The sequence below is a fragment of the Necator americanus genome, chromosome V, assembly GCF_031761385.1.
Source record: "Necator americanus strain Aroian chromosome V, whole genome shotgun sequence".
Lineage (NCBI taxonomy): Eukaryota > Metazoa > Nematoda > Chromadorea > Rhabditida > Ancylostomatidae > Necator > Necator americanus.
In genome coordinates, this window is record NC_087375.1 from 28,272,858 (window position 1) to 28,291,910 (window position 19,053).

Sequence of the window (19,053 nt, forward strand, 5' to 3'; positions counted from 1 at the left end):
CTAACGATAAAAAATTATTTCCAGCTGACTACCGTGTCAACGTCCGTATTTACTGTCTGCTTCTCTGCCCTTCCCACATCTATTTCGGCAGAAGTGGGCGTGTCCAAAAAGTGGGCGTGTTCGTGGTGAACGGACAGAGCGTGCTAGCCGCTGAGAGCACGTGACAGGCAGACAGTGTGTGCAATCGGGCAGAGACGCAGAGGGAGCTGAGCCGGGCGGTGCGGCGAGAGCGCGCGAATGCCGGCTGCTGCTCGTCGCGGACGACGACTCTAGGAGGTGATAGATGCGGCGGTGGCTGTGGTGGTTGACAGCGGCTGCGACTTTGGCTGCGCTACTAGCGCAGCATTATACGCCTGTCGATTCGCTGCTACAGCAACACGATCGGCATGATTGTCCCGAGCGATGTCCTCAATGTAGAGAACCGCAATGCGGAAATACCGTACTCGACCAGTGCGGATGTTGTCCGGTGGGTTGCGTTACGTTATGCTTCTGCGAATTTTTTTACATTGGTTCTATTCCAATTCCATCCGTTTTTTGACGTTTTTCAATCATTTCTGCGTGTAAGCGGTTTGCAGGATTCAACGGGTTTTGACCTGGTATCTCAAATGAGTTTTCTTGTTTTAACATATCCTAATAGGTTCTTACACGTTTCGACCTGTACGGTCCCGGTCCAGAATTTGGGAACAACTTTGATCTATCGATTGGGTGACCACTTCATACGTACATGCAGTGCGCGCCCATCCAATTGCGCCCCAGATTAGAGATTCAAATTTTCTTACTTTTTCTCTTTTTTTCCGAGTAGTATGATCTAAATATGTTTCTATGACATAAATACGTTTCTTTACCTTTTTCCTATTACAATCGCTTTGACCTCAAATCTCCTCCGATCTCTTCCTCTTTGTATCTCTTTTCATATCACTAGTGATTTCCACTTGTGGTTTCGCTCTGTTACCACTTTTTAGACCTAAGCAACCACTTTTTCTTTTGTAGACATGGTTTCACCGATTATCCTGTTATGAATGCTTTTTCGCCTTGTGTTTTTGTTGTTTACCCTCCTGCTAACATGCAAATCCTATCAAATTTAACATTTCTACGGTGGTCCTATGAAAATTAACTTCTTATCAAAATCTGAAGTGCATACCAACTTCGCGACCTAGTTCTCATTGATATATTCCTTGAATATACACTGGACCTCTTTGCCACCGTTGTTCCTGGAAAATTCGATTTTTCACAATGTGTGGAGATCAATTCGCCCAGATCAGATTGGAGTTAATATTTGTCGGAATTGAATCGACATAATCCTATGTGTTTTCCCTTTGGGTTTTGGGCGTTTTCTATCATCTACCTCCTCTTTTGATCTATCGATCGATCAGTCACGTCTTTGCGCACGAGTCCTTGCGCGCGACTCTCGAGAAACATGTCGAAACGTTCGCGAATCGTGAAGAGTCAAACAGCAGCAACCGGCCAGCAGCTCGCCGGCTTTAAGGCGCCTTTTGTTTGCTTATTTCGATGATTGCGTCGGTTCGATCCCGACTCCGGCTATGAGACTTCATCGCATGACTTTTGCTTGGAGATCGACTTTGACCGGCTGCTGTTCTGCCGACTGGGGCACGAGTTGAAATTTCGAGTAATTTCAAGAGTAGCAGCGGTGTCGAGAAGGTTCTCAGATATTTGAGCAGAAGTCTACTGAATCTGAAGTCTACTGAACTGAGTTATGGGGTTTCATGGGGACAAATTATATTTGTCACTGCTGAAATACGCAGAACACAAAGATTCCAAAAAAAAACTAGGGATTTGAGAGTGGAAAATTAAGTTGATGGGATCGTAATCATTTGGGAAGATGGACAGGAGAGGTTTCGGCTAAAAGTAAAAGTACTACTTTTGAACTCTGCCAGAAAAAATAAAGGTGGCTCTCTGCATCCCACTATTCCAACTATAATTGTTCCTAATTCGGGCTACAGGTACTGTATTTGTTTAAAATTCGCCTTTTTATCGTAGCCAGTATTGGAAGTATAGAACACCACAAATCAGTGACATGTTAGTCTAGTTTTATTTCCGTCCTTGAATTGATGTATTGACAATTTTGTTTTTCCCGCCATTCTGATTGAGTCGAGGAAGTGACCATAGAGCTCGTCATATGGTGACTAACTATAATGTACCATATCCTGAGATCTTTCACCATGAACAATGAAGAAATGAGAAATTCTTCACAGACATTGCACATTGCTTCATTACCACCCCATCTTCGTGACAGTGGAAATACTATTTGCGGCCTATTCCACCAATACCAAAATATGTCCGTTTCCCGTTTTCTCGCAGTAACTTTTTTTTTTAAAAATTCAAAACGGTTCTCAAGGGCATTCATGCATCTTAATCAAGTTGTTTTCAAGGTCTTTTCAAAAAATAACTCGGAATCGCATTCAATTCATAGCGGAACATTGAAAATGATTAGATTTTTGAAAGTGCAAATAGTTACTGCAAAGTATGAAAAGTTTTGACACTGTCGTTTTCTTTTCGCGTGAAACAACATTCATTCATCAGTAGCGCTCCTGTTGTAATGCGGAAGTTGTGAAACGTTGTGATTCCCAAACGTTAAACGGCTCACAGTTCATCATCTTAACACGTTGGATAATGCCTTGGATTTTATCTATGATGCGAAAAAAGTAGTCCTATAGATTTCTTTAGGATGAATTTTTTGTCAAAAGTTTCGTGAGAATTATTTAGAAAAAAAAAACGAACTCCAAGAAAAAAAAACTTTTCAAGAAACTTTCAAATTGATGGGGATACAGTAGTCCAGCTGTTTCGATCCAAACCATCTCTGCGTAAGAATCCTAAAAAGTGGCGAAGAAGCCTTCTTTTCTCTAACTCCAGGTTATTTAGTGGCGAACCCAAGGTATTGGCTATTAGCGCATCGCTCCGCGTGGTTCTCGCCGTCCCTTATAATTGAGTGCTAGAAAATCAGGTTGGAAAGTGCGCGATAAGTCTTGTTCTCCTCTCTTCGATGTCAGTTAATGAGAAAATTTCTGTTGCTCAGAGATTAGTAGGAAAATCGAGTTCTACCCGTTTCATGGTGCTTTAAAATTCTCAAATATTTACGATGCTAAAGTTTTGAAGACCCAAGACAAGAGAAGTGTTTTTTTTTTAGCTGACCACCATTTATTGTTCCATGAGAACTTCTTGGTATAAATAGTAATTGTCGTCCTGGAAAATGATGGTTACCATTTCAAACAGTACTGGTTGATCGTCTGAAATGAAAAATCCGGCTTAAAATAGTTTTTTTTTTTTTTGTTTAAGAGGAACTTTTTCTTATTGCTGCCTGGTCGTTTGTTTTGTCTCGCTTTCTAATGCAAAAATTGGAAATTGCATGAAAATTGTAGGACAACTTTTTTTCTAGAAAGAACCTTCCAGAATAAGTGTCCTTAGCCTCCTCATTTATCCGATGGCACTTCGCTGATAGAGGGTAGCTACCTATCGGTGAAGTTACAGCGAATATAACTACAGAAGGTCATCTGAAACCTAAGAATACCTTAAAAAATACCTTATAAAATATCTTCCTTTGCAATTTTTGAGCGTATCTCTTTTTGTTTCTGTTCAGTGAAATAGGATGGGTTTACATTAATTTTTATTCTATGCGGGATTTTTTTTAACTTTAAAATTCTATTTTTTAGGTCTTAAATTTTGTTATCAGAACATATAGAGGGTGCTTGGTAACTATAGGAGAAATAATTGATGACCATGGTCTATCATTTGTCTCATCCGTACTTAATTACAGCTCAGCTCTTTAAGCTAAAAGAGCTTCTATAATTGTGTTTACGTAACTGTCGGGAGTGTAATTGCATCGGGAGTGTAATTCCGAGAAGGTCTTGCACGTTCTAAGATTATATTAGGATCACTTGCATAAAATATCTGCTTGCTAATTACAATTATCAATTAGAAAATCACTCGAAATCAAAGCAAGATTTTTTCTTAGAGAAATTATCCTAGACGGAAAATCCTGTGGGAACTGTTAGTGCAGAAGATTCTACAACTCGTTCTAGGATCTTGTCATTACTGTAGAATGATTTAATCTGAGTAATACCTGCTCCTATATTCTATCCACCTGTTACAAGATTGAACCAACTGATCCTGACCGTATCATTTTATCGGAAGCATTTTTTAAGAACTTCCTTAAATTATGGGTACTTTTTCTTGGAGCAACATTTGCGGTTCATACTCCAACTATTCCACTCATTTCCTCTCCTACTTTCATCGAGCCATTAGGAATTAACGTTATTTCAACGTCTTAAAGCATTTCTTTAAGATCACCGGATAGTTCGCTGTCGTAGTTGTTCCAGAAAAAAAATATTTTTTGGATCCGAAAAATTACACACGTCTACTTTAAGTTTGGAAAGTACTTTACTTTGCAGGCTAAGAGTTTGTAGTTTTGAAACGTAGGCCACAATATCCGGCAAAGCTGCTCTAAATCCATTCAGAAACCTTTTTAAATGATTTGAGTAGCTTGTCGGTCATAATTATTGTTTGTTTGCATTTTTGGACTGCTCTATAAGTTGCTACATATTCTGTTGTGAAAACTCTTTCCTCAGGTAACTCTCACAGAATTTTTATCAGGGATTTACAAGAAGTTCCCGTCTAGACAATGTAACAGTCAGGTTAATATCAACTGAAAGCCTAAAGCGCATCAGCGGAAGTTCAATCGCTGTTGTTTCCAGAGTTTGACGTAACCTAAGGCTCAGATCCAGGCATGTCCTGCTGCGGCGAAGGCGAGTGGAGAGATGTTGCACTGCTTTCGCTTACGGGCCTCCGAATCGGAATCGTTCATGCGGCGACTCGATTCCCCAGCGTTAAGCCGAGAATTAAAGTCGTTGAACAAACAGTCGTCTTATTTAAATTTAAATTTTAAAGTTTAGAGGACGTATGGGAGTTGACACAAATAAAGCTTCCTTTTCTTTTCCAAGAATGCGCTCGAAGGAAACATTTCGCAAAGATCTCGATTAAAACTGTCCCCGTAGAAACATATGTGCGTTAGAACTACTTTTTTTTTGTGAATCAGCAGTTGTTCTGGAAACAATATATCCTGCAATTTTTCCCTCCTAAATTTCTACATAAATGTTTTAAATGTTTTAAAGAATTGGATGGGAAAGGTTTCCAATTTCACTGCTCGCTTGTTATCTCTGAACGAAGATTTTTACTTTCTAACAAAATTGTTTCTAACATAATTTCTGAATTTCTAGCAACAAAATTACCAGTACTGTTCTAAAAGTCCCGTGTTTTTATGCCTACTTTTTTTTTTCGTGAAGATGAGCTTTTTTTTGCAGCCGAAGTGGTAAATGCAATACGAATCCAGATGTGTTTTTGGACCTGAATAATAGGTTTTGCAGAATTTGGAATAGTTATAATCCTAGCACTTATCACAACGTAAAATCATTTCGAGAAGTTCCAGGTGGTGAGCACGTTTCATTCTTGGAATAACGACAAACTGCGCAAATCGGTTGAGTGGCTTTTTGTGTGAATGGCTCTAGCAGCGTTGTTTTTCTGAAGTTTCCCTGAGTACACACGCACACACTCGGTTAGAGAGCGTTCAGAAGAATCGTCTAAGCGCATCGTTACCACGTGTAAGAAGCGCTCTAGTGTTGTTTAACTTCGCAAAAGTGAATGTTTGCAATGAGAGCTAATCCACTGTCTTGATTCTTTATACACCCACCCACACACACACCCACACACATGTCGATCATAGCGCCTTATCCAGCATTGTCTACCTAACCACAGATTAGCTGTCGTGTGAGGTAGGTAGAGGGTACTTGAGATGTTGTTGGGATTTGAATTGACGGACGGGAACGGTGGCAAAAAGCCCAAGGCTCTCTCGGTTGTACCTGGAAAATGAAAAAGAGAAGGGATCGTTGTTGCTCCTGCTAGTGCGTAGTGTGTTATTTGTTTAAGCCACCACGCTGTAGAGCGAATCGACTGGTTGGCGCCGATTGAGGTGGAGCAGCTCTCGGAAGGAACAAAAGTGCCATCGGTTTTGAGAGAAATTTGAGGAGAAAAAAAAACAGCACATACTCGTGATCAGAAAGAAATCGGGAGAGAATTGGACAGGGGAGGTAGAAGAGAAAATCTTTGGAAGTTCCTTATATCATTCCTGGAGATGTGGATTCGAATCTCCTATATCTCAAAATTTGGCAAATTTTCTGACTGTTTCCGAAAAATCACTGATCATTTGTTTCGTATTTGTAGATTTTGAAGATTTCTAAAATTTTTGCATGATATTAATGGAGAACTTGATGATAAAGTGTTTCCGCGGTGAGTAAAGAAAATATATTGATGAGAGGTTCAATAGAGAACAGCGAATATCCAGAGAATGATGGATAAAGCTTCGAAAAAAAACAATCCGATAAGAAGGAGACTTATTATCTTAAGAACGTACTACGCACGCTTCCTGAAATCTTACGGAAAGAAATACTGAAGATATCTAAGCCTTCTAGGACTACGGCAAGCAATATTTTCGTAGTAAAGCACTTATTCTTGCAGTAATAGCGTCCACTGGCTAATTTTATGGATCAGCAGTAGGGATTTCTACGGTGACTCCATTTGTTTGTTTCGATCTTGGAGACCTAGGATATCCTTCAAAAGTTGAAGCCATTTCACTTACGGTCCTGATTTGACCAGGTCCTAGTTATTCTGGAGCGTTCTTTGATCTTCTTAGAGATTTCCAGTCACCAGACAACTGTTCAATTTATTTTCACCATTTTATCTATTTGGACTCTTACGTTTTTGAATTTCCCGTAAGAAAAGACGAAAATCTTTTGTAACCACTTCTTCGGCCAAGGTCCGGCCTAGTGCCTGTACCTAGGTTAAACGGGGAAAAAAGAAACATTTTTGTTTTGAAGTCGTTGATGTTCTTTCTAGTGTGAGTATAACTACTTTGTTTTTGCAATTCGATTCGAATTTTTAAGAAAATGTTTGTAATGATGGCTTCATCTACAGTTGGAATGAACTGTTTTGGATTTTAAACTGCTTCTGGACACTCACATCAATTCCGTTCTCGATTTTTTCCTGGAATTTGCAATTATTATTCCCAATTGTTATTATTTATTTATTATTATATTATTTTCAATTATTATTATTAATTAATTATTATTTCCAATTATTTTTTATCGCTTAATTAATTATTTCTTCCAATTATTCTTATAATAAGATTTAGAGTCATGTATTGTTTCTTCTGGTTATCTTCTTTTTTTCCTCCTGCTCTGTAGGATATCATCCTTGAAGATTTAGTTTGTTCTTCGCCAGCTCGCTCTCAGCGATTGCGCTTTGATCAACTATTGTCAATCAAACGGCGCGAGTTATGAGGCCACATTTTGATTGACCACACATTAAATCATCTCAATGGACAGTTTTTCCTGTACATAAGAACAAATCCATTGAATATTAAATTTTGCGCAAGAGATTTTGCCGTTAGAACTGCTTTATGATGGTGAACAGGCAGCGATGAAAGAGGCTCGCAGAAATACTCGAAGCTTGTCGTGGGACCTGAGGTTGAGGTCTACAAGATAAAGCGGTCATGTTTCGCGAAAGCAATTTGTGCCGCCGGTCTTGAACGAAACCACCGTAGGTATTGGACAGCAGAAGGTACCTTCCCTTTTCTTCTGATGAATCCACAATGAACAAGTTTGAAAATGAAGGTCGCCTAAAAAAGAAAAAAAAACAGGTTGCCCAGAAATTTGCAATCACGGCCATTTTGGCCTATTTTAGGTTCGAGGATAAGATAACTGGAAGCAATTTGTCTATATAAGAGTAATGTTTCATCGATTAACGATCCACATTATCCTCATTATCCTCATTAGCTTCAATCTAACTTCTCTGAACTCCTTTTACAGAGCGTTTCGTGGGAATTTTTTTATTTTCAAAAAAAGTTGGACACGACTAGGCTCCAAGGTGCTCTCTCCTTCCTGCCGCTACTATTGCCTTACTATCTCTAGAAGAGGTGTTCCATAGAATTTTATTGTAAAGAAGTCACTGTAGACCATACCTTACACATTTTCTAACGTTGTCTATTTTCGGGAGAGCTGCTTACTAGAGTTTTTAGGCTAGACGGAAAACTTCAAAGTGTGAAGAAGAATTTCAAAACTAGTTTGATGTTTTTGTTTTTTTCTGGGCTCTTATTTCAAACGAGTTTCGGATCATTTTAACGGTAATATGAGAAACTGGATCTCCTTTATTAGCTTTCCGAACAGGTTTCTGATGCTCTGTCCTCGCTCTTGGCCGGACGTTACAACGTTTCTGGAGAAGCATTTCCGGAAAAAGAGTTACTTTCTTTAGTGACCGGAATAGTTTTTGTTTAAACCGGTTCTAACGCAATTACTCATGTAATAGGATTATTTTGTAACGGTATAACCGAAGCAGTTAATTGATTCACGGTTGTAATTTTTGTGATAGGTTTTTCATGATTTTCTCGTCAGCGCTTTAACGGGTCTATGTGGGTGTCCAGAAACAGTTCACAAAACACATTCCAACTGTAGATGTTGTCATCGTGACGAAGGGAAACATTTTCTTGAAAGTTTTTCTGATGCATTGTTTTGCATCATTCGTCAGTCAACCCGCACAAACTTCGTCACAAATGACGTAGAAGGGCCTTTCAAGTAGACTCAAAAGGAGGAAAATTGAGGATGAGATTAACTGGAAGGGGTTATTCCAGCCAAAGAGTGTTTCCTAAAGCACTGTCGCAGGAAGACGAAATAGGAACGAACCCAATACGTTAGTTTTATGGGGAATTCTACGATGTTGTGCCATGGATGTAGATCCGATAAGTTACAGCTATCCATCGTCAGAATAGAATGCTCATTTTTTTCATGCATCAGAATGGCCGTTTTTGTGCTCATTACCCGTAATTTCCTGGGGTTTATAATGCATAATCCTGGTTTCCCGGCTTTATTGTCTCTATTGTTTTTTTTTGTCCTGAATTTTCGATAGCACGTGCTCATGGATGGAATTTTAAAGGCATATTGGGTAATAGATTTTCCGAATTCTTTTTTCTTCTCCTCTTCCTCTCCGGTCTTACGGATCTATAACAAATCCAATAATGACCCGCCCGATTTCTCTAGAATAATTCTACCCCATCCTTTCCTCCTCTCTAACCTCTCTCTGGAATAATTCTACCCCTTAGATTCTCCTCCTCTCTAACCCCCAGATTTCCTGAATTTTCTTGAGAGTTTCGACCAATGGAACATGGAAATGATCAGAATTTTCGTAGTTTTCATTGTGGATTGTTGGAAATAGCGCTCATAAAATAACTCTTTAAAATTGATCGAAGTTGCTGCAATCCAAGAATTCCATGAATGTGTGTATCCAAGAATTTGTGACTTTTTTGCCTTATGTAATGTTAACCTTGAGTAAGCGAATAACACAATGCATTGTAGATCATTTTTCTTAGAAGCTTTGAAAGTGTTACATCAATCACGAAGATGGATTTGGTAGAAGAGACGAAAAATAATAAAAATAAATAAAAACAATCAAACGAAAAATATGTAATATATTAATGGGCGTTTTCGATTTTCTACTCTCTATGACTGAGTGAGAAATTTGAGCAATTTAATTATTTTTTTCATGCATTTCATGGATTGAAGCTGAGAAACGAAAAATAATACCATTCCAACAGTAATATTAGTAACAGTTGTTTATGCTAATTATCTGTTCGTAAATTTCGATGGCTCCACATTCAGGATTTTGGAAACTTTTTTTTCAAGTAAAAGTTTTTCAAGCAAAGTAAAAATTTACCTTTTGCGGTAAATAAATATCATTTTCTTCCTGGAAAACATTGAATTTCGAGACAATTTTTGTTGCTTTTTTTCAGATATGTGTTCGACAAGAAGGCGAAATATGTGGCGCAGATGCGGGCGTTTGTACCGAGCATCTACGATGTACACAACAAAACGATGAAAACGAGCACGGTATCTGTACAGGTGCGGTTGTTGTTTAATTATCTTTTTTTTGCCGCACATATTTTTTCATTCCTGCTATCAATTGCTCTAATCTACAAATCTTCCTCATTCACAGTTTGTAGGTATCGCGAAAATTTCGTTACTCAATTTTTTGGGACCTCATTTGGTTTCGTAAGCTTTCTCCTACTTCTTTCTTCCGTCTTTCTGTCTTCCTCTTGAATTTATCATGTGATGAGTCTTTGATGTGCTCGACCGCGTGCACTCATCCATAGCCCTTTTATGGTCTGATCGAAAATTCGTTGCATAAAAAATCGACTACGAGCTATCATAAATTTTTAGGCGATGCTTCGCACGAGCGAAAGACATCAGAAACCCTTAGGCTACTCAGGAGAGGGATGGGAGGAATGGGAATTAACGGCTTCTTAATCCTTTTTCAATCGGATAATTAGCAGTTAAGCAAAGAGTATGGAAAATGGAGAAATCAAGAAAGAAATGGAATCAATGCGTAGTATCCATAAATATGTACATAATTCAAGGGATAATATGTAGTGTATGGCAGAATTAATACATCTGAGGTAATCAATATTAGATCTTTCAAAAAGAGCTGTGGTGGAAACATAACAATTACAATCAATGCCTGGAACATTTTTTTTGAGTTCTGGCTTGAACTTTCCTTTTTTCAGGTTTGGAGTTTCTAACATTAATAACGTTATTTAAATTTTCGTGAATTACATTAACTTGCTTTGTTCTCGTGACGCACATGTCCTATTTTATCTAAATCAATTCTAATCAATGTAGGTTCATTTTGCGCAGACTAAGCTTTCATTAAACGGAATCTCTGTCTCCTGGGACACACATTGAAATAGTGAGAATTCTCCAGAAAGTATATCATAGGAGCATAGTATGGACATATAGGTGAATCCTGAAAAGGACGTTCACCTCAGTGGTACGTTGCAAAAGTGGGCTAGAAATCTCTTTCTAGGTTTCCTAAAATTTTTAGGAAATTGCAAGAATAAGTTTAAGAAGAAACAGTCATTGTTTCAACACTAGAACTCAAAATTCTTCAATCATATCGTGGTTTTCGTTCAAATTTTCGTTCTTAGCTCTCTCTCTTTTAGATTTTGTTCTGTTTGCTTTGTAATTTCAATCGAATTTCATTCTCATCATTTCACCCCCAGATAAGCACATTTCTTTTGAAAGAAATGGATGCTATCAACATCTATGAATCTCCTTTGATGTTTAATCGATCCTGAATGAACACAACAAAAGGAAAAGTTCTTTCGTCAGAAGTTCAGCAAATTCAAGTTTTTATTTGAACATCCACGTCTATTATTTGTACCTCTATGTGTGCGTTTTGCAATTTTATTGATTATGCACCTCACTCTTTTATCCTCCTTGATACTCATTTCTGTGTGAATGGGATATGAATTTTCTTAAGTTCAATACCCGAGTTGTTTGAGGGGTTATTCGAGAAGTTCTGAAAATAAAACGAGTAGAATTCTTACTAAATAATATAAAGAAAGGATAACCAGATCAGTAGAAAAAAAAATTGATTTAGCGGACTGTACATTGTACTTCTATTCGGTCAGAAACAATTCTCTTAATTTTTTCCTTATTTTTTTAAAATATTTTATTAAAAATCAACTTGCGAATTCTTCACAGTGAGAAAAATAGTCAATTATGTGGCATAGAAGATCATTGATCACTCGATTTTTTGATGTGGTTATTTTTATCGTATTTAGTTATTTTGCTCTAAAAAAAATACTTATGGAGCCTCTTTTAAATGTTCATGTTTTCAAAATTGTCCTTCTTTTATCGAGGTTTGTTGCAGACTTTTTTGTTGCTTTTTTCCAAGTGCTATTTACCGTTCCTTTGTTTTTTTTTTCTCTTTCACTGAACACTAACATGATGTTGCTTCGCATTTCTGATCGTAATTATCTCAAAATATCTGAAATATTTAATTTCCCAGTGTAATTTATAGAAAAACTCTTGAATTCCATCTCTATCTCACAGTAAAGCCTTCTGAAGAGGTTTTTTCTCCGTGCTGTTAACTGAGATGAGTGAGATTTTTCAGTACGAGTATTTTTCAGTTCATTTTTCTTCTACTCTTTGTCTTTTTCTTCGTATTCTGATTCTTTGGGGAACGCTTAGAGCATCGCAGTCTATGCGAAGAATTTGCAGCTACAAAAGTGCAAACAAATGCTTGCAAATATTCGTCTTTTTCTGTGCAACATCTACGTCAAACGTAGTATTTGCCATCGCTGTATCTACGCAACAGCAACGATTACGGTAGCAGAGACATCGACGAGTAATGCGAAATGTCCTCTAGTGTGCACATGAATTATTTGAATGCTGAGGTCCGATTTCACCTCATCGCTAGCGAGGCGTTTTTTTCTGTTGAAATTTGACCCACATAGCGGGTACCGCGCCTGAGAGAAAGCAACGATGGCCTGATGGGGATTGAGGGGTCGTTGGCCCTAGTTGTGGTTTGGTTTCTTTGAAAAGAATTAGCAAACCTGCCTGGAATGTAAGAAAAGAGAAAAGTGTATTTGCGACGAGGTTCTTCTAAAGTTTAAAGAGTGGTGACGGAAATAAATGGGTAAAATTAGATTTTTTTAGACTTCACAGTACTCATTCCTAGCAGCGATGGAAATTTTCAAAAAAAAAAAAATGGAGATTTTTTTTTTGGAAATCAAAATTTATTCCTAGTGAAGAGTCTCGTAATTTTCTTAGTCCTTTCTAAAGTTTTTTTTCCCAAGATTAAAGTTTGAGAAAAAAATCAATAGTCCTGAATCGCATCATTTCGGAAATAAACTACTGCTCTAAGGCTAACGTCTTAATGTGATAATTGAATTTTTATGCGAGATGAACCCAATATATTTTTTGATGGAGTGGAGGGTCGTTTTGGATTTTATTTTTAGTGGAAACCTAACAGATTGTTCGAACGATTCGATTACATTATTCTTTATGTGTGATTTTTTCACACTTCCTCCTCCTCCTCATAAAGCGTGCCGTTGTGAAATGGCGATCCTCTGAGTCAGTTGCACAGCTGTTCTTCTTCCTATTTTTAAACAGATCATGAAAACCACATTCCAGAGAGCAAAGAATATGACATGTAGGTTTTTAAGGATGTCCGATTAGCGTTAATGTGGTCGATGAATGTGAGGTATTTAGAGTAAAAAACGATGACTTTTACCGTTGCTGTCCAGTTTTTGTCGATTCATCCGTTTTCGTTCGAAATTTGATGGGATTGCCTTTAATTGATAATATGCACACTTGGAAAGAATATGAGATTTTCCACAACCGAAGTGAAGGCACTGACGCAGCATTTTTTTTCTTTTTTTCTCTTCATGAAGCTTTCTTTTCTGTGTGGAGATTTAGTTGAAGCGTAAACGTAAGAATTTTTGGTCATCGAGAATTTAGCGTCCTATTGTTGAATGCTGGAACAGAAGTATTGTCTATTCGGATGATCGATACAGTATACTTAGCCTGTCTAGTTCTGTAATTAATTGTTTTGCTTCTCATTTCAGTTATCTTAGTTTGAATGGCACGCAATTGCACTCCTTTTCCTCTTAAATCATACCGCAACCGCCGGACATCAGTGGATTTTTGGCGAATTATTTTATAAAATTGAAGAGCTTACAGTAATTCGCGCTTAAGTGGATTATAAATGAATTAAGAGCCGTTATTAGTGGTCAAAAATTTTGCGATGCTCTTGAACATGGCGGACCTGAAGGAGTAGCCGCATCACTCCTACCTCGTGCTCTTATCAGATACTTTTTTTTTGAGAATTTCTTTTAGCATAGTCATTTTCTATTCTTGCATACTAGTTTGCGTTTTATCCTGTCTCCATTTTTATTATTACCGTTTTTACTAAAATCTGAAAAAAATTCAAATATAATCGTTAATAGGAATGAGGATTCGTAAAATAATGTGTTCCCTCCAACAACTTGTTGCAATCTCTTAATTCATTTTTCAGTGGAGAGTTATTTTGAGGCAGCTACATAAATTTTCTGAGATTTGAATTAATCTGTAACAAAACCATGTTTCCTAAATACATTTGAATTCTTGCTAAAAAGTAAAACCTTCAATGGAAAACGTTTATCACTCCGTTTTGGATGCCCAAACACATTTAATGGGGTTTTTTTTTTTGAACTTCTTCTTGCTATGTCACTTTTGTGAAATTCGTACATAATCCTTACTAGGTCTGCAGAAATTAAAAATTCATGGGAGTATAGGGAAATTTTTAATGTATTGCCTATGTTCGACTGTCTTCGAATCTTGGCATGTTGAACGTAAAAATTTTTCGAAGCTCCGATGAAGTCGATAATGCCTAAACGTTAGCTGTTGTTTAATAAAGAAGATCAATACTAGTTTTGGCTACAGCTCAAGAAAATCAATTGAAAATTACAGTGTTTGACGATTCGGTAAAGAAATGGTTTCTAACACTTTATTGTAACATTAAACCACTGAACTGTACACAACCCGCTAGAGCTGAGCTTCCACTACGTGATGATTGGCTAAGGTCATCCAGAATTACTCGGTGCGAGGGGAGGGGACTACTGCCTCCCGATATTCCGATGCCATATTTACAAATTAGAGCAACTCGAAAATAACCAGTTTGAATTAGCGCAACAAATTCTGTTTACGGTGCATCCATTGTTTTAGAGTGAACCTACAGGAACACAAATACCTAAGGGGACTAGGCGCCTTCTATTGTTTAGAAAATAAGAACAAAAAGAAGTAACGGAGTAGCAACTATCATAATTTGCTGGATTAGTATTGGGAAGTAGGGCAGGGTGAATAAGTAGGAGCAAACACTTTTTTATTATCCCAAGCTAACATTGTTTTTTTTTGTTAAAAAAAATAACCTCCAATAAAACTCGATCATTGTGATTTTTGACTATCTAGCTTCAAACAGATAACAGGTAAGCAGGCTATTCTAAAAATATTCAAAACAACAAAAATGAAATTGCTGGAAGCACTTCATTTTGCGAGTAACAAAGTAAATAGAAACCCTTGTATGAGAAATTTTATCAAAATTGAGAAATTTTATCAAAAATTCTAGTGAAAAATTATCTTCAATGTATTCTCACACGCTCAACAATAAGTGTGCATTCTCCTACATACATGAACTCAGTCGTTGCGAGACTCATTACCAGTTACGATAAAGCTGTAGGTGTCCACATCTGATGAGTGTAGTCATCCTCAATTCTTATTCACAGCTTGGATTTTTTTTTTATTTTAGAAATCATAGTTTCACTATGTACGTGTAAGATTGGTTTCTAAATTTTGAACTATTCTCTGAGTAACAATTTTATTTTTCATAAAACGTTCAGATGGTAGTGTAGCCTAAAAACGAGATAAACAAAAGAGGTAGCAAACGTTTCGGGACATTTTACCTCTTATTACCTCAACTTTACTCTATTTTACCTCTACTCAATTGACTTATGAGAATATTGGGTTAGCCAGGAATTTATGGATAGAACGGTGTTTTACAGCTTATTTTGTCGAAAATGTTGTCTTCAAATCCTAGTTTTTTTTTGTAAATTTCAGGTTTGCATGAGTAATCCCGAGAAAATATTTTATAAATAACTCGTCTGGAATTAAACGTTTATCGATAAACAATTGTTTGTTTCTCGACGTCTCCTCATTTCCGCTTATAATTTGACTCAAAGAACATCCTCGTCTTGACATTCTTTAAAGTGATCTGTAGTTATTGTTCAGTTGCACTCGTCTTTTAGTCAGATAAACAACGATAACTTCAAAACAACAATTTTTTGTGGGATTTGATGGGCATATTTGTAGTGCAATTTCCATGAAGGAAATGCCACGTGCCTTTCACTTGTTCCGATTTCCCCGGTACTCGAACTGGACCTGACTGGCTGAGCGATGATGTTGATGGATGTGGTTGGCATGCGAGGTCGTTTGTTACATGAAAGCGTTTACGATGTGTGTCCGTATCGGTCAAGACTATCGCATATCGTACGTTATATCGCGAAAATGTTTGGGTTTCGCCGAGGGAGGAGCACTTGGGGGATTGCCAAGACAATAATCTCGGGAGAAGCTTCGGTTTTCACTTTACTACAAATATTCTCCAGCGAATACCAACATCTTCATCTCCACCACACGGTGAACTTAATCCAATGAAACATTGTCACTTCTAGGCTGGGTTAAAGGCATCACCCCACGAATCTGAGGTGGTACGGATTTCAGGTGGAGTATTCGTATACGTGATGGGAGACTATGGAGAGGGAGTGATTCCGTCCATTTCTTCCTAATTGCCGTAAAAAACGGCCCGGAAGACACGTTTTCAGGCGTTCTGGCGCACTATTTTCTACAAGGAGTTCGACTGGAGCGCGCCAGCCTTGTGCACGCGCCGCATCTTCCGGGCCGTTTTTCACGGCAATTAGGAAGAAATGGACGGAATCATCCACCTCTCCATACTCTCCCATCCCGTATACGAATACTCCACCTGAAATCCGTACCACCTCAGATTCGTGGGGTGAAGCTTTCAAGCACTTCCGCCTGACGGTGTCAGCGTAGCGTACGATATATCTGTCCGCCAAAGGTGTGACAGAATGTTTGCTAATATGTTGAAGTGTGCGCTTAGCAGCGGGAAGTGCAACGAGTGGACGACGCATCGTCGACGGTTTGTTAGCTGCGCGGCGGATGATCTCAAGAGGCGCCAAACCTCTGTGAGGTTAGTGAAGCACCGTAAACGGATCGCAACTTTGCTATTGTTTGGATGGGGACAGTTGAATGAGGGATCGCAATGAAAATTTCTATAACCCTACGTAGCGTTTTACAAATAAACTATTCTATGGAACTCCTTGATACGCTAATCCCGGAAGAATGTTGTTGATAAACTCTTACCTTTTTTGCTCAGTTTATGTCCCTATATAAACGGCGTTACGGTTAAATAAAAATTAGTGGTAACATCTGTTGGTGCTGGAAATTTCTGATGCACTTATTCACTGATGACCTAGAAAAGGTTCAAGATCTAACAAGTTAATGTAGCACTAAAGACCTTTTTTTCCTTTTTGTTCGTAAATTCTTCTCAAGGCCCATTTTTTAATTCAGTCTCTGTTTTTTTCCTTTATCTGATTCCCTGACCTCATTAGCGACCGAAAACAAATGGCGTCAGCTGCGCCTGTGAATGCCGTCGTTGAAAAAAAAACTTGACATTTTCTCATGTGTTTTCATTACCGAAAATGCGCTAATTCATCGCGGACAGCGTTTTTATTCAAATGCTTTGATGTAACCGACTGTTACTGGTGACGTCCTTCATGACCGTGAGAAAAACGAAACAATTAAGTAGTTGAATATGTCAGGTGAAAAAATGAGAGGTTTTTAGCGATTACGGTACTGAGTTAGTAACCTTTTTTTGCTAATCCCTTTCCTTGTCGAATTCCTAACCTATGAATTCTCACGCGCTTTCGTTAGATTAATCTTTCATTGAACTATTTATGCTTATTGTGAGAATTCACCATTTCACTCGAGTATCAATCGTTTACTAGTCCTCTTCAAATTGTCTCCATTTATTAACTTACTCACTCATTCATTTGTCCATTCATTCATTCGTCCATTCATTCATTCATTCATTCATCATTCATTCATTCACAAAATCATTCATGCATCCATTCATACTGTCACTTGTGGAGTCTCTTCTCTTATTAATGTTCAGACACTTCTTTATCTTTTTATTTCAGTTTTGTTGTTCGTATTCCTCACGTTTGTCAGATTTTTGGTCTTGTTTTGTTCTCCTCTTTCATTCTTCTCGATTTTTTTTATCCCTTACTATTCCTTTCATTCTTATCAATTTATTCTTTCTTCTTCCCATACTCAATATCATTGAGCCGTTTTGCCAATGTCACTGGATCGGTTTCTGTCGGCTATCGACAGATGTTCGATGTTTTTCTTTAGCGCATTCCATGAACAACTTATCCTCTTCTTTACTTTTCTTTTATCTGATTGCCACACTCAATTTATCTCTTAAAGAGCTCCTGGAATGCAACTGTTATCCTGTGGCCTGCTCCTTAAAATGTTCCCAATGTGCAGTTTTGTTTCTTATCCTACATTTCTGCGATATTTCAGTGTGTGAAAGACATTTCACGTACAGCACTTCTAGCTCGGCTATTTGCATTCACATGAACTTCTTTCTGCTTTTTTTTTCCTTGTTGTTACAATTCACCTCGTTCTCTACGTATGTGTGGTAATTTTTTTCATGTCTCATCGTATCTTCTGAAAAAGTTAGGAGAACACAAAGATTATGAAGTGAAGAGCAGGTCGAACCAGTTGTTTGCTATATGCAAATGATTTCTTCGACAAGTTCCACAAGGTGCTGCTGCCTATTCATTTTTTCGAAGGTGAATAGGGGATCGGAATGCACTGTAAAGAATCTGGTACACCGATCCAACTAACTTTTCAGACTATATAAACAATTGTTCGTATTTTTGCAATCAACACTAAAGCTGACTTGTACATAATTTTTACTGGTTATTTTTATCTAACCTTCAGAAAATATAAAAAAAAATTAGTTTTCTATTAGATTTTCTCCTTCAAGAAACCATCTCTTTTCCTTCTTCTCCCCTTTCTGACTCTCTTTTTCTTGTAGCGAGTGGTTTGTTTTGAAAAAATTATGCCGGTCTGCTAAATTTATAGAATGTGGAGGATATGTGCAGGAATATTTTGGAACAAATCCTTTCTGTACACAGCTAAGAATGAGCAATTCTTTTTTGTATGAAAGAATTATGTTGATGTTTATTATTGTTTATTCGAAAGCTCTAAACTCTTCTAAATGCGACATGCAAATTAGGATAGAAATATAAATTCAAAATATTAAAATTACCGAAGAGATGTCATGAATGATTTGCCGACATTTTTGAAAAGTCGACCAGTGCAGTAAAAAATTTATTTATTCACTCATCGTTTACTCTTCGTTTTGCTGTTATCGGCTTAGTTTTGCGTGCATATCATTTGCTTTAAAAAAATAGTAACTAAAAATAGAGATGTTGCGAAAAGGAGAGTAATGTTTAATTGGTGTTACGGATCACCATTTTTTTTTACGATATGTGTTATGGTGCATGGGGGAAGACAATAAATACGTTAGTGAGGC

At 37.6% G+C, this 19,053-nt stretch overlaps 1 protein-coding gene across 2 annotated transcripts in view; it reads left to right on the forward strand.

Moving 5' to 3' along the window:
* Positions 1-283: 283 nt before the first annotated feature.
* The window catches only part of RB195_015472 (uncharacterized protein), a gene marked incomplete at both ends in the record, with an annotated part of 33,430 nt that continues 14,660 nt past the window's right edge, over positions 284-19,053 (forward strand). For both annotated transcript variants that reach the window (XM_064206204.1, XM_064206205.1), the window contains 2 exons: positions 284-466; positions 9,848-9,956. In XM_064206204.1, the coding sequence (XP_064062085.1) occupies positions 284-466; positions 9,848-9,956 (292 nt within the window). The remainder of the gene's footprint in view (positions 467-9,847; positions 9,957-19,053) is intronic.